Source organism: Vulpes vulpes, chromosome 7 (genome assembly GCF_048418805.1).
Source record: "Vulpes vulpes isolate BD-2025 chromosome 7, VulVul3, whole genome shotgun sequence".
Lineage (NCBI taxonomy): Eukaryota > Metazoa > Chordata > Mammalia > Carnivora > Canidae > Vulpes > Vulpes vulpes.
The window spans coordinates 109,341,422-109,359,911 of NC_132786.1; the positions used below are offsets into that span (position 1 = coordinate 109,341,422).

General features: G+C 39.3%; 1 protein-coding gene across 19 annotated transcripts in view; it reads right to left on the minus strand.

Annotated features, from left to right (window-relative positions):
• PDE1C (phosphodiesterase 1C) overlaps window positions 1–18,490 on the minus strand; it is a 570,553-nt gene that overhangs the window by 20,959 nt on the left and 531,104 nt on the right. For 4 of the 19 annotated variants that reach the window (XM_072764663.1, XM_072764668.1, XM_072764673.1 and 1 more), the window contains one exon: window positions 10,005–12,191. The exons of the other annotated variants lie outside the window; for them this stretch is intronic. In XM_072764663.1, the coding sequence (XP_072620764.1) occupies window positions 12,178–12,191 (14 nt within the window). In that variant the 3' untranslated portion in view covers window positions 10,005–12,177. Of the gene's footprint in view, window positions 1–10,004; window positions 12,192–18,490 lie in introns of those variants that run through there. 19 annotated transcript variants of the gene reach the window in all.

The following is an 18,490-nucleotide window of genomic DNA, read 5'->3' on the forward strand; positions in this document are numbered from 1 at the left end:
ACTTTGCACACACAGGCCTGGTGTCTATGGAGGCCTTGTGTTAATTGAGAAACTCTCTTGAGTCAATGCAATCATGAGGAAAGATAACAAGATGAGCCATCAACTGATCCACATCAGAGGAAGCAGAAACTTGGCGCTGGAAGCAAACTTTCTCTACCCTAGAGTCGCGGGTGAGATGTGGAGAAATACACCCGGAATGGTGTTTGAGACGGTTTCATTTTAGTCTTAAAGAACATGGTACCACCCTTGACATCCTGTGTTGTTGTTCATTATTATTATTACTGGCAGTAGTAGAGATAGTGGTGTTAACAGTGGAAGGAGGACTAATAGTAAAAATAGAAAACACAAAATTAATCCAAATACCTTAAAGATGCAAAAATGGTTAATTTGCATGAGGTGAGAGAAGCTATCTAGGGCAGAACTTCATGTCTCCATTGTCCAGGTCTTGTATATGCCCTGAAGATCTTAATTGGCAGGGAAATCAGAGGGTCCTAACCTGGTTATGACCATGATTCAGAACTCCCTGAGGTGATTTTTATAAATATGGCTTCCAGGGCCCTTTCCTGAGCCTACTAAAGTGAAATATCCAGGAAATGGAGGTAGATGTTTGCATGTCAACAAGTTCCCCAGGTGGTTTTAATGACCATCAGTAGAATGAGGTGTCTCAGACACCCTGGGGAGAAATTACCCAAAGTATCACTTTGGCCACGGCTGTCTCATTGCACAACTCCAGAAGGCGCCATTCATGCTGTATCCTACACAAAGAATGGTGGGCCTGGGTGTAACAAGTCAGCTCTGCTTGGGGGTACCACCAGGATGCAGAGCCATGCCTCTGACCCTGTCCAGAGGCCCTTCTGATCCACCAGAAATACTTCTGGGTCCCACTGAATCTGCATTTACACGGGGACGCCAATGACTCAAAGCACTTATCCCTCTGCTCACAAAACATTTTACTTGTCTCACTGTCCCTTTAGGATAGGGCGTCTCAACAGCGGCACCCCTGGGCTGCAGGAGCAGGACGTCCTGTGCATAGTAGGATGTTTAGCTGCATTCCTAGGCCTCTACCACTAGGTGTCAGTAGCACCTCCCCTGTCGTGATCATCAAAAATGTCCCCTGGACCTGGACAATGATAAATGTTCCCTAGGAGCAAAACTGCTCTCAGGTGAGAACCACTGCTTCAGGATGAAGGCTAGGTTCAGGTTTTTTATCAGAGAAGTGATTCACAATCTGACCACTTGGTCATTAGTAATAATAATAGTCACTGTTGCACATGAGGTAATTGCAGGTTGTAAGCACCATATTAGCTATAGACAATTAAATGTACATTAGTTATCTTTTCTGTTATTAACATTCTGATAATAAAATAATTCCCATTTTGTGGAATTTGGAGCCAAACGAGTTTAAGTAATTTGCACACAGCTACTGAGCATCTGGGGAAAATAGTTAAGTCAGGATCCTTCAGAGCTCAAACCTAGAGAAATTTTCCCCCATGACTCTTGCTATTTTTCGACTAACCCATTATCCAGGCTTCCATCAAGTGCAGGTATCCTAAATTTGCCTAAGGATAAGAAAAACCTAAGCAATAGTTTTAACAAAAAAGAAAAAAAGTACCAACCAAGCACTGGTGAGCCAGCATTTCCTAAAGGGCCTGGATGTTTGACAAGTGCCCCCAAGGTGATTCTGATCTTCAAGCAGGCTTGGAAAACTTTGTGTGATATAAATTTCCTTTTTTTGGTCTCACTATTGGAAAATATGGCACTCTGCTTTCCATGGACACTCTCGTGAACTTGAGAGATCAAATGTAACTGCCTAAGTGAGTGCTCAAAAACTTGCAAAGCACTGAATGGCAAGCTATCAGTGTTATTAGTTGTAGGAACATTCCCTAGTGCCAGGCGATTTCATAGAAATGTTTGGTGCAATTTTTTTTAAAAATCACGTACTATGATCTTCCAAAAGCCTGCGGTTTGATGGCTTTTTCTTGAGGCAGATTTTCATCCCCTTGCTATTTTCTTTGCAGTAGCTGAATGAGATAATCTCTGGGAGCCTTGGGTCACCGGAAAGTAGAACTGCAAGCCCTTTGGACATGGATTTATTTTTTTCTGTGTGCTTGATGAAATGCCCAATACCTCACAAACAAGTGGCAGGTGGGGGACACATAAAATAAACCTGTGATTTCCCCAGCCTTTTAGGTGATATCATGGACGACTGGGTGTGGTTAGGTTCTGAGTCAACCTCCCACTGGCTCCCCATTAACTGAGGTTGTGTTCCTGAAGTCATTTTCCATGCCACAGCCACCAAATCACAAACACTTTACTCACCATTCCATTTGTGGGAATAATACTTAACGTAAGTTTCATTTTTTAAAACGCCACCCCTCCCTTGCTCCCATTCCCAGGAAAAACATCAGAAACTGAGCTGGAAGATCTAGGTCCAGCTCAGCTTCCAAATTGTGCCCTACTGTTGCCGGCCAGCAGAACGCCTTGGGACTCCTATAACTCTCTCTAGGATTTATTGTAGAAATCTAGTTGGGATGCTGCTCTGTGAGTGATTCGGAATTCACTGTCAGGGCTTTTCAATCCTGGCTACACATTAGGATCATCTGGGGAGCTGTAAAGAAAATATGCTGATACCCAGGCACTTCCCCCCCCCCACTGTTTAATAGATCTGGGGTGGGGCCCTGGGCATGGGCATTTTTTCAAGCTCCCAGCTGAGCCCGCTCTGCAGCCACGAGTGAGAAGCACACATTCAGTGAATACCTAGAGAAGACATTTCTTTCAGTTGTCGGGGGAAGGGTTCTTTCTTCTGAACAACCGATGTGCTTTATCCTCATGGACGATATGAATCTTGTAAATGGTTTCTTTTCATTTTTATTTAGGTTTCCAGGAAACTCAGATCCAATTTATGACACAATGCTGGGAACTGGGGAGGCCTATTCAGCCTGCATGACTACATACCAACATTTGCCCTGGTTTGCTCCAACACCAGCTACTTTCTGTCTCTAATTTTATTCTGCTTTCTTAGTTGTTTTTTTTTTTTTTTAAACAAATTGATTGTGTTTCCGTGATTTTAGAATTCCAAAATGGTTTTTAAATGAAGTAGGTAAAATGAAAACATAAATAAACAACTACATCAGGGCTGATGTTGCCAAGCTTTCTTTTCCTCGTCTCTAAAAATTTAAAAACACTAATTTCAAGATAGAATCGTGAGGATCAAGTAACAGTACCCATGTGGAGGTGCTTAGCAAACTGTGCGATGCAATATAGTGTTTATTATTTATATTCAAAAGAGAGGGGTGTATGTTTGTGTGTGTGTAAATATGTAGCTAATATGTCATCTTTGGAAGATAAGCATTTTAAGGTCACAGATTACATCGTCCTTGACCCACGGCATGTGAATGTTCAAAGAGTAAACAACCCAATCAGTCAGCTTGGGGCAGAAATGTCATCACTGCAGTCTCTGTGACTGCAAGTATCTTTTGACAAACGAATAGCTTTCAGATATTTCAAATTAATGTCCTTGGTTGGTTCAGCTAAAGGGCAATGATTCTAATTCATCAAGACTATGGAGAAGAGGACACTGATGGAAGTGACAACCAACCTTGGGGCCGATAAACACACCTAAGACGCAGGACCGTGAGGCTAGCAGTAAACCCCAGTGATATAGAGCTTGATTCAAAGATATTATTTCCCTTCTGCAAAACAGGGTGGGTACAGCCCAAGTCTGCCGGGAAAGGGTATTTTAAGAGCCCTTGAGATCAAGCGTCAACATTAGTAATGGTGCAACAATAGGAATGTTGTTAAAATGCCAGAGGACAGATCCCACGGGCAGAGGTGGTGCTGAAAGACGGGAGTAGGAAAAGCATCTATCATCCTATTGGGCATTTTCAATCCCTTTCTTCTAGCATTTTGCAACATCTGCCTTTGTGATACCCACAGCCTCTGATCTCTATGGCTAAGCCCATCTACCAACACCTTCTCCGTGTTCCAACTGGGGTGCGGCAGAGAGCAAGAAGCCATTGCCTACCGCCTTGGAACAAATCCCCAGTTTTGCTTCTTCTCATCCTTGACACAGAGTATCAAGGGAAGTCCACATTCTGCTCAGGGCGTGGCATCACTGAAGGACTTTGGAGGGCTTCAAACCCACCCATACTTCCCTTAGTGTTGTTTGCCAATAGTGCATAAATTAGAGCTGCATATTCACAGTGTTTAATAACAATTTTTCCTGCTCCATACATCCAACATCAATACTGTGCCTACTTTTTAAGCGGGCTTCTGTTCATTACAAAGAACAATGACCTAAAATACAAGAGCTATTCAGATACGCAGTTCTTTACGCTCTTGAAATACGACTGTTTCAAATATTAATTTCAATATGCTTTGGAATTGGGCCAGCAAATGACAAGTCAAATGAATTTTACAACCTTTGACCTAGTAATTATACATCTAGGAATTTGTCCAATGGAGATAGAAATGGGAGAAAGCCTTATGTACAAAGAACTCCACTGCTATATTAATTACAACAGCAAACAAACCAATAACTAAAAACATGTAACTTGTCCAACAGCAGAAAGTTGGCTAAGTAAAATGTGCTAGAGCCATTAGATGAATTATTAAGATGATACTGAAATTATATTAATATGGAGGTTTTTTTAATGGGACACTGCTTAAAATCTGATGTTACATGAACAAACTGTAATGCACAATTAAATATACTGCATGGTATGGTCTCAGCTGTTTAAAAACACATAGCAAAAAACTCTAAGGAAATGAGGAAAGAAGTGACAATGAATGGTTGTTAGATAGGATATTACTAGTGAATTTAATTTTATTATACTTTCCCGTATTTTTAAAAAATGAGTAAGTTCTGTATTTTTTTAAATGAATTTTTTCTGTTTTCAGGAAAAAAAATTTAATTGTTTTAATGCATGGCAAACACAATCACTTTGGAGGAACATCACAGCCCCCTTTGTCAGAGAAGTAATCCAGTGGAGTCACTATGCAGGAACAATACGTGGAGGTGGCCCAGGTTAAGAGGGTGGTATCTGGTAATACGCCTCCTCACCACTAAAAAGGTCCCTCTCCATGGCTGGTTTGAAGGAGGTGGGCTGGGTGCCAAACTGTACATAAACCACTAGTATGCCCACAAACAGGGGTAATGACTATTCCCTCATCAGACTTCTTATGTTTACTGCTGAAGAGAAAAAAATATTGCCAGGTAGGCCTTTCAAGAGAAAAAGAGAGACAAAAAGTCTGGAATTTGAAAACTGGCATCACAGGATTGTCAAACCATGTCATTATGTCCAGAAAAAAACTGAACATATGGATGCCAGTTTAATTCCATGAATGCTGACACTTCTTATGCCCCGAGGACCTTCTGATAACCCATCCGCCTCATCCCTCAAAAAAGATTACACGAGAGAGCTTTACTGTGTATAGTTTCTAGTGTGCAGGCAAAGACGCTTGGTAAGAGAGTGTCATGTGGCGTTTGGAGGAATACGAAAGAGATAGATGGTTGAGTGAGTTTGGACAGTCCCATATCTGGCATGGAACGCAGACAACAACAACAACAACAACAAAACATGAAAGAAAGAAAAACAGCATTAGGTTTTTCAAATTCCAACGGAGAGATTAACTCACTGTTTTTATTTGGTAATCAGAAGAACATACAGGTACTTATTCATTACTAGATGATGGGGAAAATTATACATAGACAGACTGTCAGCCTCATCTGTGCAATAAAGATTTACAATAAACACATCTTGAGTTTATTGGGAGTAGTTTCGCATTTCTGTTTTACATGAATCTTTAGGAATTATTTTTCCATTTGGAGACATGATGCTATGGCAATTGAATAGTTTGTTTTCGTACAAACCAGCATCATAGGGAACAAAACAATCTTCTTTAGAATGGATGGCCATTCTTTTGCCCTTTGATACACAAATGCAAATTGCCACCTGCATTTTATCTACTAGAAACATATTTTACATCATGGAAATACATTCCATCACTGCTGTAAAAATAAACACAAGTCCATTTTACCATCTTCCCTTTTGGAAAAGCATTCTCAGAACACATCCAGAAATCTCTTCCTTATACCTCCAAAGAATTACTTATTTGGCACGATTTGGACTGAGTTTAGGGGGGGTTGGTTCTGCTTGCCTCCCTTTTTTGAGTCTTGTTAAACATTCTTGGTATTAATCCAGACATTGCCCACAAATCTCGCTGAACAGCAGCAAAATCTAAGGCTGAGATGTGCTGAGTTAGCCATTCACATTGGGCCAATGCCCATACAGGGAGAAGATCTATCGACGATGATGAGCGCATGGCATCTTAAGGGGGAAAAACCCTGGGAAAGCAAAGCTTGGACTCTACACTGAGGGAAGATGGTAGCATTACATCAGCCTCGAAGTGACTCACCTTACTTTGGGTAACTGATCTCCCATGAGGATTTCCCGTATCCTGCTTCCTTTCCCCAATCTATTCCCTATACTCCCCACCTACCTACCCCACCCTTGGCACCCAACATTTCCTCATGTTAATTACACTGGAAGAAGGTGCCTTTCTTTCCCCCATTATTTTGTGTTTCCTTGTGCTAAAATGATACCACAGGCAGAATGGCTTGCCTGGACAGAGGCAAAAGAAGGAATTTATGAAAGGTAGAAAAATGAGAGAAGAGAAGAAGGGAAAGGGAAAAGAAAGGTATGAAAAAGGAAGAAGATTCTTAAATTAGATAGGGGGAGGAGTCTGGCTGTACAGTGCGCACCAGAGCTGATAAAAACCTAACCGAGCACTACAAATGAAAATAGCAAATATTTTTAAAAATTTTTTACAGCATATAAAATTGTATAAAAATATCAAAGCAAGAAAAAAAGGAAAATGTATACTCTACAATTCCATCTCTAGAATCAGTTACTGGACAGTACCTACAGCTGTAAGTTTTTACTACAAGTCTATGTATATTCGTGTGTGACTCTATCTCTCTACCATCATACATATACCCACTCAAAGACAAGGACACAAGTATACAAATACCAACCCCAAGATAGATCATGACAGAGAAGCAAAGACTTTACAAATAATGTGTCTCAAGGCCAATCCATAGCTGTTGAGTTTTAATGGGCTTTATTTTAAATGAAATATCCTGCACCATAATCTGACAGAGAAATACTTCTGCAGGTTAAGAAGCCTGCTCCCATGAAAACACATGGATGAAGTTCAGTGATCATGGCTGAAGCTAACTAAAGATGAAGGCCTCCATGATGGCACTGACCAGCCTGCTCCAGCCGGCATTTACCATCAGAGATGAGCAATCTTCCCAAAGGAGGTTGGGTAAGTGTGCTCCCAGTGAGCTGAAAGGGCCCACACACCAACCCCTGCTTCTCCCAGCTCAGTGGCTAGGAACCTAGGTGAGGCCCAAGTTCATTGAGTGAAGCCAGCCATCGCCAGTGTTGATCCGCTTCCACTTGGAAACAGGAACCAGAATAAATGTAAATTCATCTCAAATACATCTGCAATATTTTAATGAAAAATGGGAGAGGTGTGTGGGGGGGATTAGTTAAAATAACCAGGAACTAATCATGTTGAAACAGACTTTCATGAACTTTTCAGTCTGGGTTTTCCATGGCACTCTCTGTTGTTTAATGTAAAAACAAGGTGTTCTTTCAATGAAACAATCCTTGATTACTGCAGACTTTTCCCGGGAAAGTATGTTGTCTTTTACAAATGACTAATGAAAACATCCAGAGGACCACCTCCCATTTTTTAAACCTCTCTGAATCCAAACTAACTGAACTTTGTCCAACGGCCTAGGTGGCTCTGCTACCATTCTAATTCTAGTGTCACCTCAATGCTCAGTCTCTTCGATGAGAGGAAATCTTAACAACTGAAATTTGTTCTTGGCAGGTAATGTGTCCCTGGTTCTCAGAGGGATGTATCATAGAAATATTGTACTGTTCATTATATTTTTTTCAGTAATTTCATTTTCTAAGTGATAATGACGCCTTTAATGATGGAGCTCTGCTGATGAATCATAAGTATTACTTTCCATTTATTCACACATAAGATCCAATATAACATCATTATTGCATTACTGTCCAATTTTGCTGTAGTTCAGTTCTGTACCCCAACCATAATATCAGCAGAGCAAAACTGGGCAGTGATTCCCACACTGCACGTGTAAAATCCCCTATTTGCTCCAAGACAGTCCACTTTGGATTTTAAATATTTCAACTTCGATTATAAATAAATCCACTGGTATTTCATATAGATCGGTGTCATCCCCTTTGGAAGAACAATTTCGGACAAATCCTGTTTTGTTGTGTTTTTATTATTTTTTTTTTCTTAAATCCAAAAGCCGCAGAGGAGTTTTTATTTTTTTATTTATTCATAAACTTGGATCTGACGGTTTTCCCCAAACTACCTGCAGTTTTGTATCCCTTTTCACAAGCTACTTACGTCACTAGAGTATGTCTGCATATACTTAGAAAGCAAGCTTTAGTGACACGCTTGGCATATAGGCGATGTGGAGCTTTGTTGGCACGCACAGGTACATGGTGGGATGCAGCTAGACAACTGTGCGCATGCTCCCTGAATGCTGGCTGTGTGCCAGGCCCCGTGGTGGGGGGCAGCACTGCGACTCCTGTTGGGATGCGCGGGGATCTCAGAATCAGAACAGTTTCCAACTGGAATAAAAAGGTTGCCTGGAGTCTTTAGATCCCCTTTACTGGGGACATAATACTGCATACTTGGGCTTTAATCTCAGAATCTTCTCTCATTAGGAGAAAAAGATTTAGTGCTTTTTTTTTTTCTTTTGTTTTCCCCATGTTGCTCTTGACCTTTTCACTTTTCAAATTTACTCAAGGCATGGTTCTAGGTGGAAAATGTAAAGTCATTATATGGCTTTAATTCTGCAAATGAAATAAACAGGTACACTAGATTATTCTTTGGCTCTCAGATGTTTAGATACTATTTTACTGTTTAAGTATATTGGGTTCTTAACAGGAATCCTATCAGATGTTTCCAATAGTTTTTAAAACCTCCAAGAATGAAATGGATAATGGAGGAAAATCCATTTAAATTTAATGATTTAGAAATGAGTCTCTTGCCTGCTGCCATAAGTTATTAGGGCTCATAAACTAAGAAAGGTTGGCATGGATAAAAGATGGGACAAAGGCCTCCCTATGGATCGGTCATTATGCCATCAAAACATACCACATCCACAAAACCTGGGTGTAGAGCTATGTGGTCACATAGGGACCCAAACTTTAGGGTCAACTTCATTTGGAAAATGTTCCACCTAGGGAGATGTAGAAACTACGGTTTGTCAATGGTGGAAATGTCCCTACTGCTTTCTCCACATACCAGTCAATTCTTTTTTTTTTTTTTTTTTTTTAAGATTGTATTTATTTATTCATGAGAGAGAGAGAGAGAGAGAGAGAGAAAGAGGCAGAGACAGGCAGAGGGAGAAGCAGGCTCCATACAGTGATCCTGGGACTCCAGGATCACTCGCTGGGCCGAAGGCAGGCACTAAACTGCTGAGCCACCCAGGGATGCCCCTGGTCAATTCTTAATTCAGGTGCGTAAGCCCTTGCTTTCTACCTGACAATGTAATACTGAGTAAGATGTCATACTCCATGCAGTGGAAGAATGTGTGGCCCATATCGCTGCTTCTTTGGCAGCTGTTTCAAGAGAACAAAAAGACCACAGAAATTGTGCTAGAGCTTTGGAAACATTGTTCTTCCAGTCAATACTGACCTGGGATCACAACTTCAATGTTTTATCAACTGCAGTATCAACTTATTCCACAATTAATACATTGGTTTACATTTTTAAAAAGTAGATAATTTTGAATTTTTCTCAATGTCCCTTCAAAATACTTCTTAAGGATTTAAAAAAAATGAGTTACATGGAGTTATGCTTTTCCACACTGAGAATTCCAAGCAGAGCTCTATACTGCATGAAATTCTCTTCTCATTCTTTTTCAGCTATTAATGACTTAAAGCAAATGGAAAACATTACCATCTTTATTGTCCCTAGAAAAAAATGGCTATATTCCTGTTTCTATTTCAGATATTGTTTAGTCTTTCCAGTTAAGAGTATAAAAGGGAAGTTGTAAGCTTTCTATTTTGACCAGATGCAAAGCTCTATATACAAAAGTACAGGACAGAAATGAGGTAAGAGGTTCAATTTCCAAGATGAAAAGTTCCACATGCCCTGGTTGTATTTCATTCCTCTACAAAACTATACCACCTCAAAGAGTATAGTTTGCAAACTGATGTCCCATGGATGGAGTGCAGGTCATAGGCATGCTTCTTGCAACCAGCACAGTCTTTGGAGATTTCTGAACTTATTGCCAATATTTAAAAATTTGGAGAGGGTTTATATAAAATCCTAGGTATCTGTAGAGGACCCCCATTTGTACATAGCACTGATCCTGTAGCTGACTAGTAATTGCCCCCTTTCCACAACACACACCTCAACATACAAAAGGTTCCAATTCCTCACAGTCCCTCCTGTTCCTTATTGCCTCACTGGTACCAATTGCCATTGATCACGATAACTCTGATATGACATGGCTTGCTTTTACTCATTTACTTGACTAGGCCCCTGACTTGAGTTTGTGACCCCATTATTTACTGTGGTCACTGAAAAGCAGAGAGACCGAGAGAAAAACACGTGTTATTACAAGGCAAAATGTAAAGCTGACAAAGAACTGTGTTTAAATATCAGTACACAAACATGCATTCTTCACAAGAGTTCTTCAGATCTTTCTGTTGGGAGTATTTTGGCGAGGAAAGTAGCCTTGTAGACCACATAGATAGTCTCCTTTCTGTCTGAAGAAATAGGAATATTTTGCCTTAGCAATAAAAAGATTTTTTAAATGTTTGTTTTGGTGTTTTTCATGTAGAAATTAAATCTGCAATGGGGACTACACCTACGCCTATCATCTAGCTCTCTCTCTCCCTGTTTGCCAACCCTACTCCATCACCAGCATAATCATGGGGTTTCCCCTTGGGGAGGACTCAAAGATTCTCTTGTGAACCATAACCACCTTTTAAGAATCAGTTTGATCCAAATCACACCATTTAGACCCATAACATTACCCTTCACTTATACTCTACTGGATCCCATTTTTTACTTGGATTCAGGAGGTGTATCTTTATTCCCTTTCCATGCTACATCCACGATTCTTTCTCTTGATTTGTGCTATTAATTATCTCCTATGTGTTATTTTTAAAGACTCACTAAAATGAGAAGAATTATTTGACATATCTCCCTGATACTAATTCCCTTAGCACTTCCCTGAATAGAAAGAAGAGTGATTAAGTGAAACCATAAATATCCAACAGAAGAGGACCAGCCAGTGGTAAAAATTTCAGTAACCACTTAGTTATGGATGCTACCCAATGAAAACAATGTGCCTCCCACCTATACAATATGGTCATCAGCTAAAACATTCAGGTTTATATTAATGAATGCACAGATAAATTAAGCATTTACAAATAAAAAGTCCTATAGGATAATGTCTTTTTTAAAAAAGAATTTCATATATAAATGGAAAGACAAGCATAAGAACAATTTTTAAGTCTGAAAGAAAATTGGAGAAAAAGAATGTTCCTGACTCAGGAAAGGAAACAACCAGAGACTGGAATCATCATCTCATCTGTGATGAAGGGCCAGCATGGCTGTATCCACCATCAGTAGCCAGTACCAAAAAAAACAAAACAACAAAAACAAAAACAAAACCAATTTAAAGTAACGGCATCGACAGTAGTAAAATGGCAATTACTGCGCATGTGGCTTTTTCAGGCCTCCCTCAGCATATCCAGGATGTCCATCCTCAGCAGGCCAGACAGGTGCCTTGAAAGCCAGGGCATTAGCAAAGAATTCTGAGGAAGTCCCTTCATGTTTTGTTTCTGTTTGTGCCAAAAACTCAAGTTGTTTTATTTGCCTGGGGGAGGATCTCCCCAGAGTTCCTAGACCTCAAACCAGCTCCCAGAGAGCCATCTCTCGGAAGGAGGCGGCATGAGGGAAGGCAAGTGTGGGGAACTTGTTTCTGAAAGTTGGACACCTTCCCCAGATATGGGTCTTTGTGGAAGGAGGAGAAGGAGAGTGAAGAAGCTCAGCTAAAATGATGCAAGACACTGGCAGCCTCTTTTATTGTATGTGAGGTGTGTTTTACTCTTCTGAATCTGAAAAAAAGAAAAAGAAAAAGAAAAGTGTCAATGCTGCCTTTCCCCCCACCCCTTCTCCACCCTCCAGGTCTGAGGAGAAGAAAATCTGAGGAATCAAAGAAAGGGGGAAGGATCAATTAAACATTTTTATACTAGTCATTGCTGCCTCTTTTGTAGTATCATTTGCTCTGTTCATAAAGGGAAACTCTCAGTGGAGAATTTCAAACACTGGTTACACTCAAAATCTTCATAGTTACTTTTGGCTTGATTATCAAACATTTGGTTCATGCAATATGTACACTAAAATACTTTATTTTGCAACCAAGATGACAGTGACCACCAAGCTGGGCTGATATGCCTCTGGAGTCGGTGGGATTGGAAGAAATCAGAGTCATCAAATCCCAGCCATTTCCATACCCAAAGCAATGATCCTCTCTCAGAATTTTTGCACACTTGCCCCCCTCAGAAGCCTCCTCAGGAAGATTTAAAGCAAGATGTGTCCCAACTGAAATCATTACACAGATAGGTAAATCACCTGACTTCTCTACTGGGCCGAGAGTGAGGCAGTAGAGGAAGAAGACAAAGATGGAAACAGAATTAAGTTAATGAAAATAGACAATAGTGGATTTTTTTTTCCCTGCCTGGCATACTCTACCCCATGCAAACTCACTGGGCTAAGGTAGAATTTCTAAAAGGCAAGCAGACAAACAAAAACCATCATGTTATTTCTTCCCACGAGTGTTGCATGGCCTGCAAGTCATTGTGCCTTAAGGTTAGAGAGGGTTCCTTCCTGTGTAGAGTTCAAAAGAGAGAGGAGTACTGTGGCTTAGATTTTAAGGATAACACCATTCTACAGAAACGTTAGGAGTCATTAGTGGATAAGGAACATTTCCTACTCAACTTGAAAGACTAAGAACTGTCCTAAATAAGATTTAGTTGAAATCAGGCAGCAAACTAGTTGAGAAATAGGGGAGCCCTATCTGATCTCTTGTAATTACTGTCAATTCTCAATTTGCTAGAGGGCAGTGATCCAATTCTCTGTTGTTCCTCTTTCTTCATTCTAGTCCCATGTATGTTTATCCTCTATCAGCACCTTCACCCATTTTGGAGAAGTAACAGAAAGAGAAATACTTCTGACCAATCAGTTTACTCTGATACAAGCACTGTGGGTGAAGAAGTCACCAGGCGCCTCTCTGCAACTTGCCAGTGAGAGAAAGGGGTGAAACAAAAGCTGAAATCCAGGCCTAGAAATCTTCCCTTGATTCTGATTGTCTATGTGCAATTTGGTCTGTGTGGGAGTTGCAAGACAGCACTCCTCAGTGGTGCTCCTGCCCTGCCATTATCTGTTTGAGGTCATCTGTAATGAGACTCCTTTTAGTCATCAAAATACTAACTACCTTAGGAGATGTCCCCAGGCCCTCAAATATAAAACCCAATTTTATTGTGATGATAGAAGTTTGAGGTTGATTTTTTAATAAATGATCAATTGGTTGGAAGGATGCTAGGGACAGCTGACAAGGACCACTGTTACACCCAGTGTGCCTCAACTAGCCAACAAGGGAAGTGATGCACATCTTCCTCCTTGTGGCCTGGGTTAGCAGAGGCCAGCTGTCTAGCCTACAGGGTTCTAGAGATGGAAAGAAGTCCATCTAGGATCTTTAATGGAACCCAAAGGCCCTTGAAAAAATACCTTTCTCCTTTCCTAGTCATTGCTTCTGAATAAGATGAGAAGGACTGGCTGTGGATCTCCACCATCCCTCCACAGTCTTCTAGTCAAGAGATGGACGGACGGGTAAATAAATGAAATGTGTGTCTAAGCTGCACCTGTGTTCGTTAAGTATAACCAACAGTAAAAGATGCTCTGTAGTTGGGTCTGTGACCTGAATGACCATCCCAGCCTTCCCAAACACATGTTCTCTCTAAAGTAGTTTCTGTCTATAGATTTCTTAGAGCACTTACTATAAGGTAACTACTATCATAGCTATCTGCAAGATGTTCCACCCAGATCATAGACTTCTTGGGGGTAGGGAAAACATCATTTATCTTCATAACTCTTTGCATATGTTACAATGTCCAACACACTGCACATGCTCAACAAGTATTTTTTAACTGAAAGGAAGTGAACTAAATAAGCATCAGGTAGATGGGACAGATATAGAAGCATAATAACGAGTAGGAAGTCTCTCTCTACCCTTTTTGAGAATCTTTTCACAGCAGGAAATAAAAATTAAAAAGAAAATCATAAATGTATTTATTTAATATTTTATTCAATAGCAAGGCATGATATGTCAAAAATGTATACTTCGTTTGCAGAAATTGCCCCACTGTGGAGACTAATATCCCAGAGAAGAGTCACCTGTTGTGCAGGTAGCTTTGACATGGTCTGTAAATCAGGCTTGCTCCTCATTCACTCCACACTTCCTCCTCTGAACTTTGAGTGTCTTATATTTGCTTTGTTGTGGTTTGGTTTTATGTTTTTGTTTTCAATTTAAACTAAAATTAGATAAGCATTTTAAGCTAAAATTGGGTAAGACTACAAAGTATTAGGAAAATAAGTTCCTGAAACTAGATAAATGGCCATTCTGTATCTGAGATAAGGGATTATTTTTTGTTACAGAGTCTTTGAATTCCATTGATTGTAAATCTATGTTGCCTTTTGGAGGTCACAAAAAGCAGTAAAATTCACCCACCTTTTTATGATTGATAAACAGAAATGGAAAATATCTTCACCTAACTTGGGATAATTTGAGAAAATATCAGGGCATCTGGGTGGTTCAGTGGTTGAGCATCTGCCTTTGGCTCAGGTCATGATCCTGGGGTCCTGGGATCGAGTCCCACACTGGGCTCCCCTTAGAGAGACTGCTTCTCCCTCTGCCTATGTCTCGGACTCCATGTGTCTCTCTTGAGTAAATTAAATCTTTTAAAAAAAATCTGAGAAAATATCTAAGCAAGTGCCATCCAACCACCCACCCCTTGACCAAAGACTTCTTATGTCTCGCAAAGGGGCAGCCATTGGAGCCCTGAATCCTGAAGCACATGATGTATGAATTCACAGAAATATATTTACTCTATGGAAATGAATAAGAAAAAAATGTAAAAATGTTTCAGTGACTTCATTTGGAGAAAAAGAGGTGGAAATTTACAACAACATGGTCTTGTTTATTCTACCCTTCCCACGTTACTCCTCCTCCAGGTAAGTGGAGATGCTGTATGAAACCATTTGGTTTAAAGATAATTGTTTTAAGAAGAGGCTTAAATTTCGATTTAATGTTACTTGACTCTAAAAATGTGTTTATCTGTCATAATGTTTATTCCTAGATCATCTCTGAAGCAGGCCTCACAGAAATCTGGCACCAAGCTTGAAAAACAACTGTAAACACTTTTCTCTTTCATTTTTCTTGGTTTTGATTTTTTACAGCCTGATTCAACTATCATCCAAGCTCAAAGAATAAAGCTGACTTGGCTGAGAACAGACCTGGGATTCAAACCAGATTTTTAGGTTCCAGAAACTCTACCATAGCTGCCTCCGTATGGAGTTGACTTTCTACGAAAACCACAAAATGATACAGTAAGCAATGGAAAGGAAGACTAAATGTGGTAAAACCAAACTCAATTTGGGATGTATAGTAGAATTTCTGGGGCTTATAAGTGGGTTCTGGTTTGGAATAATAATTATGAGAAAATGCTAAAAACAAAAAAAACCACATTATTTTAGATACAGCTATTAGAATTGATCTAGGCACAGATTTCACTGTTTTAGGTCATAAATGCTATTTTAAATGGTTATCACTAAATATCCAAAAGCATATATTGCCTCCTTTCTCCATGACCCAAACGATAAAGGATATAATTACAGTATGATTATTCTAAGTTAATTGTATGCATGTAATACTAATGCTACAGTCCTGCTAAGATACACGGGTGGATGGGTGGATGGATGGACAGATGGATGGATAGATGAACAGATGGACAGACCGAGAGAGTTAGTAAGTAAATTTATGGAAATATAACTTACTGAAACCTTGCCTAGGCCAACATGATGAGCTCCTAAAATTTAGCCATTTGATCCAAATACACAGAATAAGAACAGTACAAAAGATAGTAGTTCTTAGCTCCCACCTTTGCCCATTTTTTTCTTTTCTTTTGATATTTTCTCTCAAGTTGATCCACAGCATCTGTGCTATCATTGAGAATAATGATGGTATTAAACTTTTAGTCTCTAACTTTTCTGCCTTCTCCCTCCCTTTACACAGCATGGTGTTTCTTTCCAAACTTAAAATCTGTCAATAACTCGCTCTCCTCTACCCCATGTTGCCCAAGGTATTTTACTGCTGTTACTCTCTGTATTAATACCTTAGTACTTTAACACCCAAGAAATAATGAAAACATCCAACTCTGCAAGTGCTCCAGGGTCTGGCCCACTCTTAAAAGGTAAGTAAACATCAGGCATCAGCAGCTCTTAACACTCTTTGGTGCAGGTGAGACAACCAAGATTTGTCTCCATACAAAAGTTTTGTTTCTGATCAGTCTTTGAATCTGCTATTTTTTTTATTTAAATTCAATTAGCCAATAGAAAGTACATTCTTCATTTCATATATAGTGTGCAATGATTTATTAGTTATGTATAACACCCAGTGCTATAACCATATCACGTGCTCTCCTTAATGCGCATCACCCACTTACCCCATCCCCCCACCCACCACCCCTCCATCAACCCTCAGTTTGTTTCCTAGTGTTAAGAGTCTCTCATCTCTAATGACTTTTCTCCCTCTCTAATGACTTTCCCATTCTGCTATTTTTGAAGCCAACAAGAAGCCAGAGACTGTAGAGACCAAGAAGGTCCTTCAGAGAAAGTTAAGTGAGGCTGGAATTTTAAACCTGAAACATTATGACTGCTCTTCATGCTTTTCTCAATTTTGTTAGTTTAGGAAAAGCAATATAAGATTCAAGATAAGTGAGAGAAAAAAACAAATATTTTCTCTCAAGTTTTCACTGTGGCTCCAGAGTAGAAGATAAAAATAGCATGCATTGTAGAGGGCTAACACTTATGAAGTACAGACGTCATCACTTGAAGATCGTGGTGCCCTTCTGTGAGAATGCTAAGAATAAATACAAAGAGGAAGCTTCGATACTTGCTTGATATTGCATTTTTAACGGTTCTCCTAGCATGTGGGTGTCTAGAAAAGAAATGGCATTAACAATGTAGACAGTGCTAGCTCCTGGAACTGGCACATATTTATGGCAAAGGCAGCTGCTATTTTAAAGGATTTTTTATAATGTTAATAGAGTTTCTTTTGACAAATGCATTGCTACTTGTGTTTTTCCCATCCCTGTGTAGAATCTGACAAAATCTATTTTTTAAGGGGGAAAACAGATAAGTATTTATTTCATGAATACTAAAAAGTTATTTTTAATCCTGAACATCAGTGTTAAAGGAAAAAAAAATCACATTTTCCACAGTTCCAAAATTATAACCCTTTCTGTCAGACTGGGTTCCTTTAAAAATACAATGGTACATTAAGAGTGTAACGAAATGTCTAGAAGATAAAGTGAAACAATGAAAGCTTATATACCAATAATTCCAAGGGAAAAATTGTTTAAAAAGATTAATTTTGTCATTACCGAAGTATACATAATATACTTTTATTTGACATTTCTACTATGTAGTTATTTGGTTAGAGACTGGAATCTAAATGGCTATATAAAAAACATGAATTGACTTTAGTTTTCTTTAGCATAACACAATTTAATTATATTAAACCCACGAACCTTATGTCATATTATATGGATCATACCACCTATAAATGCAATATATGTATACGTTTATATACTACACATATATTTACACAATTATCTATAACATATCCCATATGTATAACATATATATTTCAGTTGCTGTTTCAATACTACAAATGTGAATTTCAAAAAAACAAGAATGTACAGGAAGATGCCACATGTTCCCTTATAATCTACCATGAGGATATCTATTATACACCCTTCCTGAGAAGCACAAATATATTTACTAAACCTAAAAGTATATAAAAATACTATTTGGTTTGAAATGGATGTTTGTAACCAAAAGAGCTAACTGTTCTGATTCACTGTGACTCATTGATGCTAGAACCATGTGTAATAGGCTTTGTACTTCCTTGCTCCCAAGAATATAACACTGTAGTAAAAAGGAGCAGGAACATTTTGTAGTTCACCCTATTTGACCATTTTCTACCACGTATCATGGAATGGTTAACAGTCTTCCCCAAAATCCATCCAAAAAACAATTATGTTGGGTTTCAGAATTGCTGAACTCACAATAATTC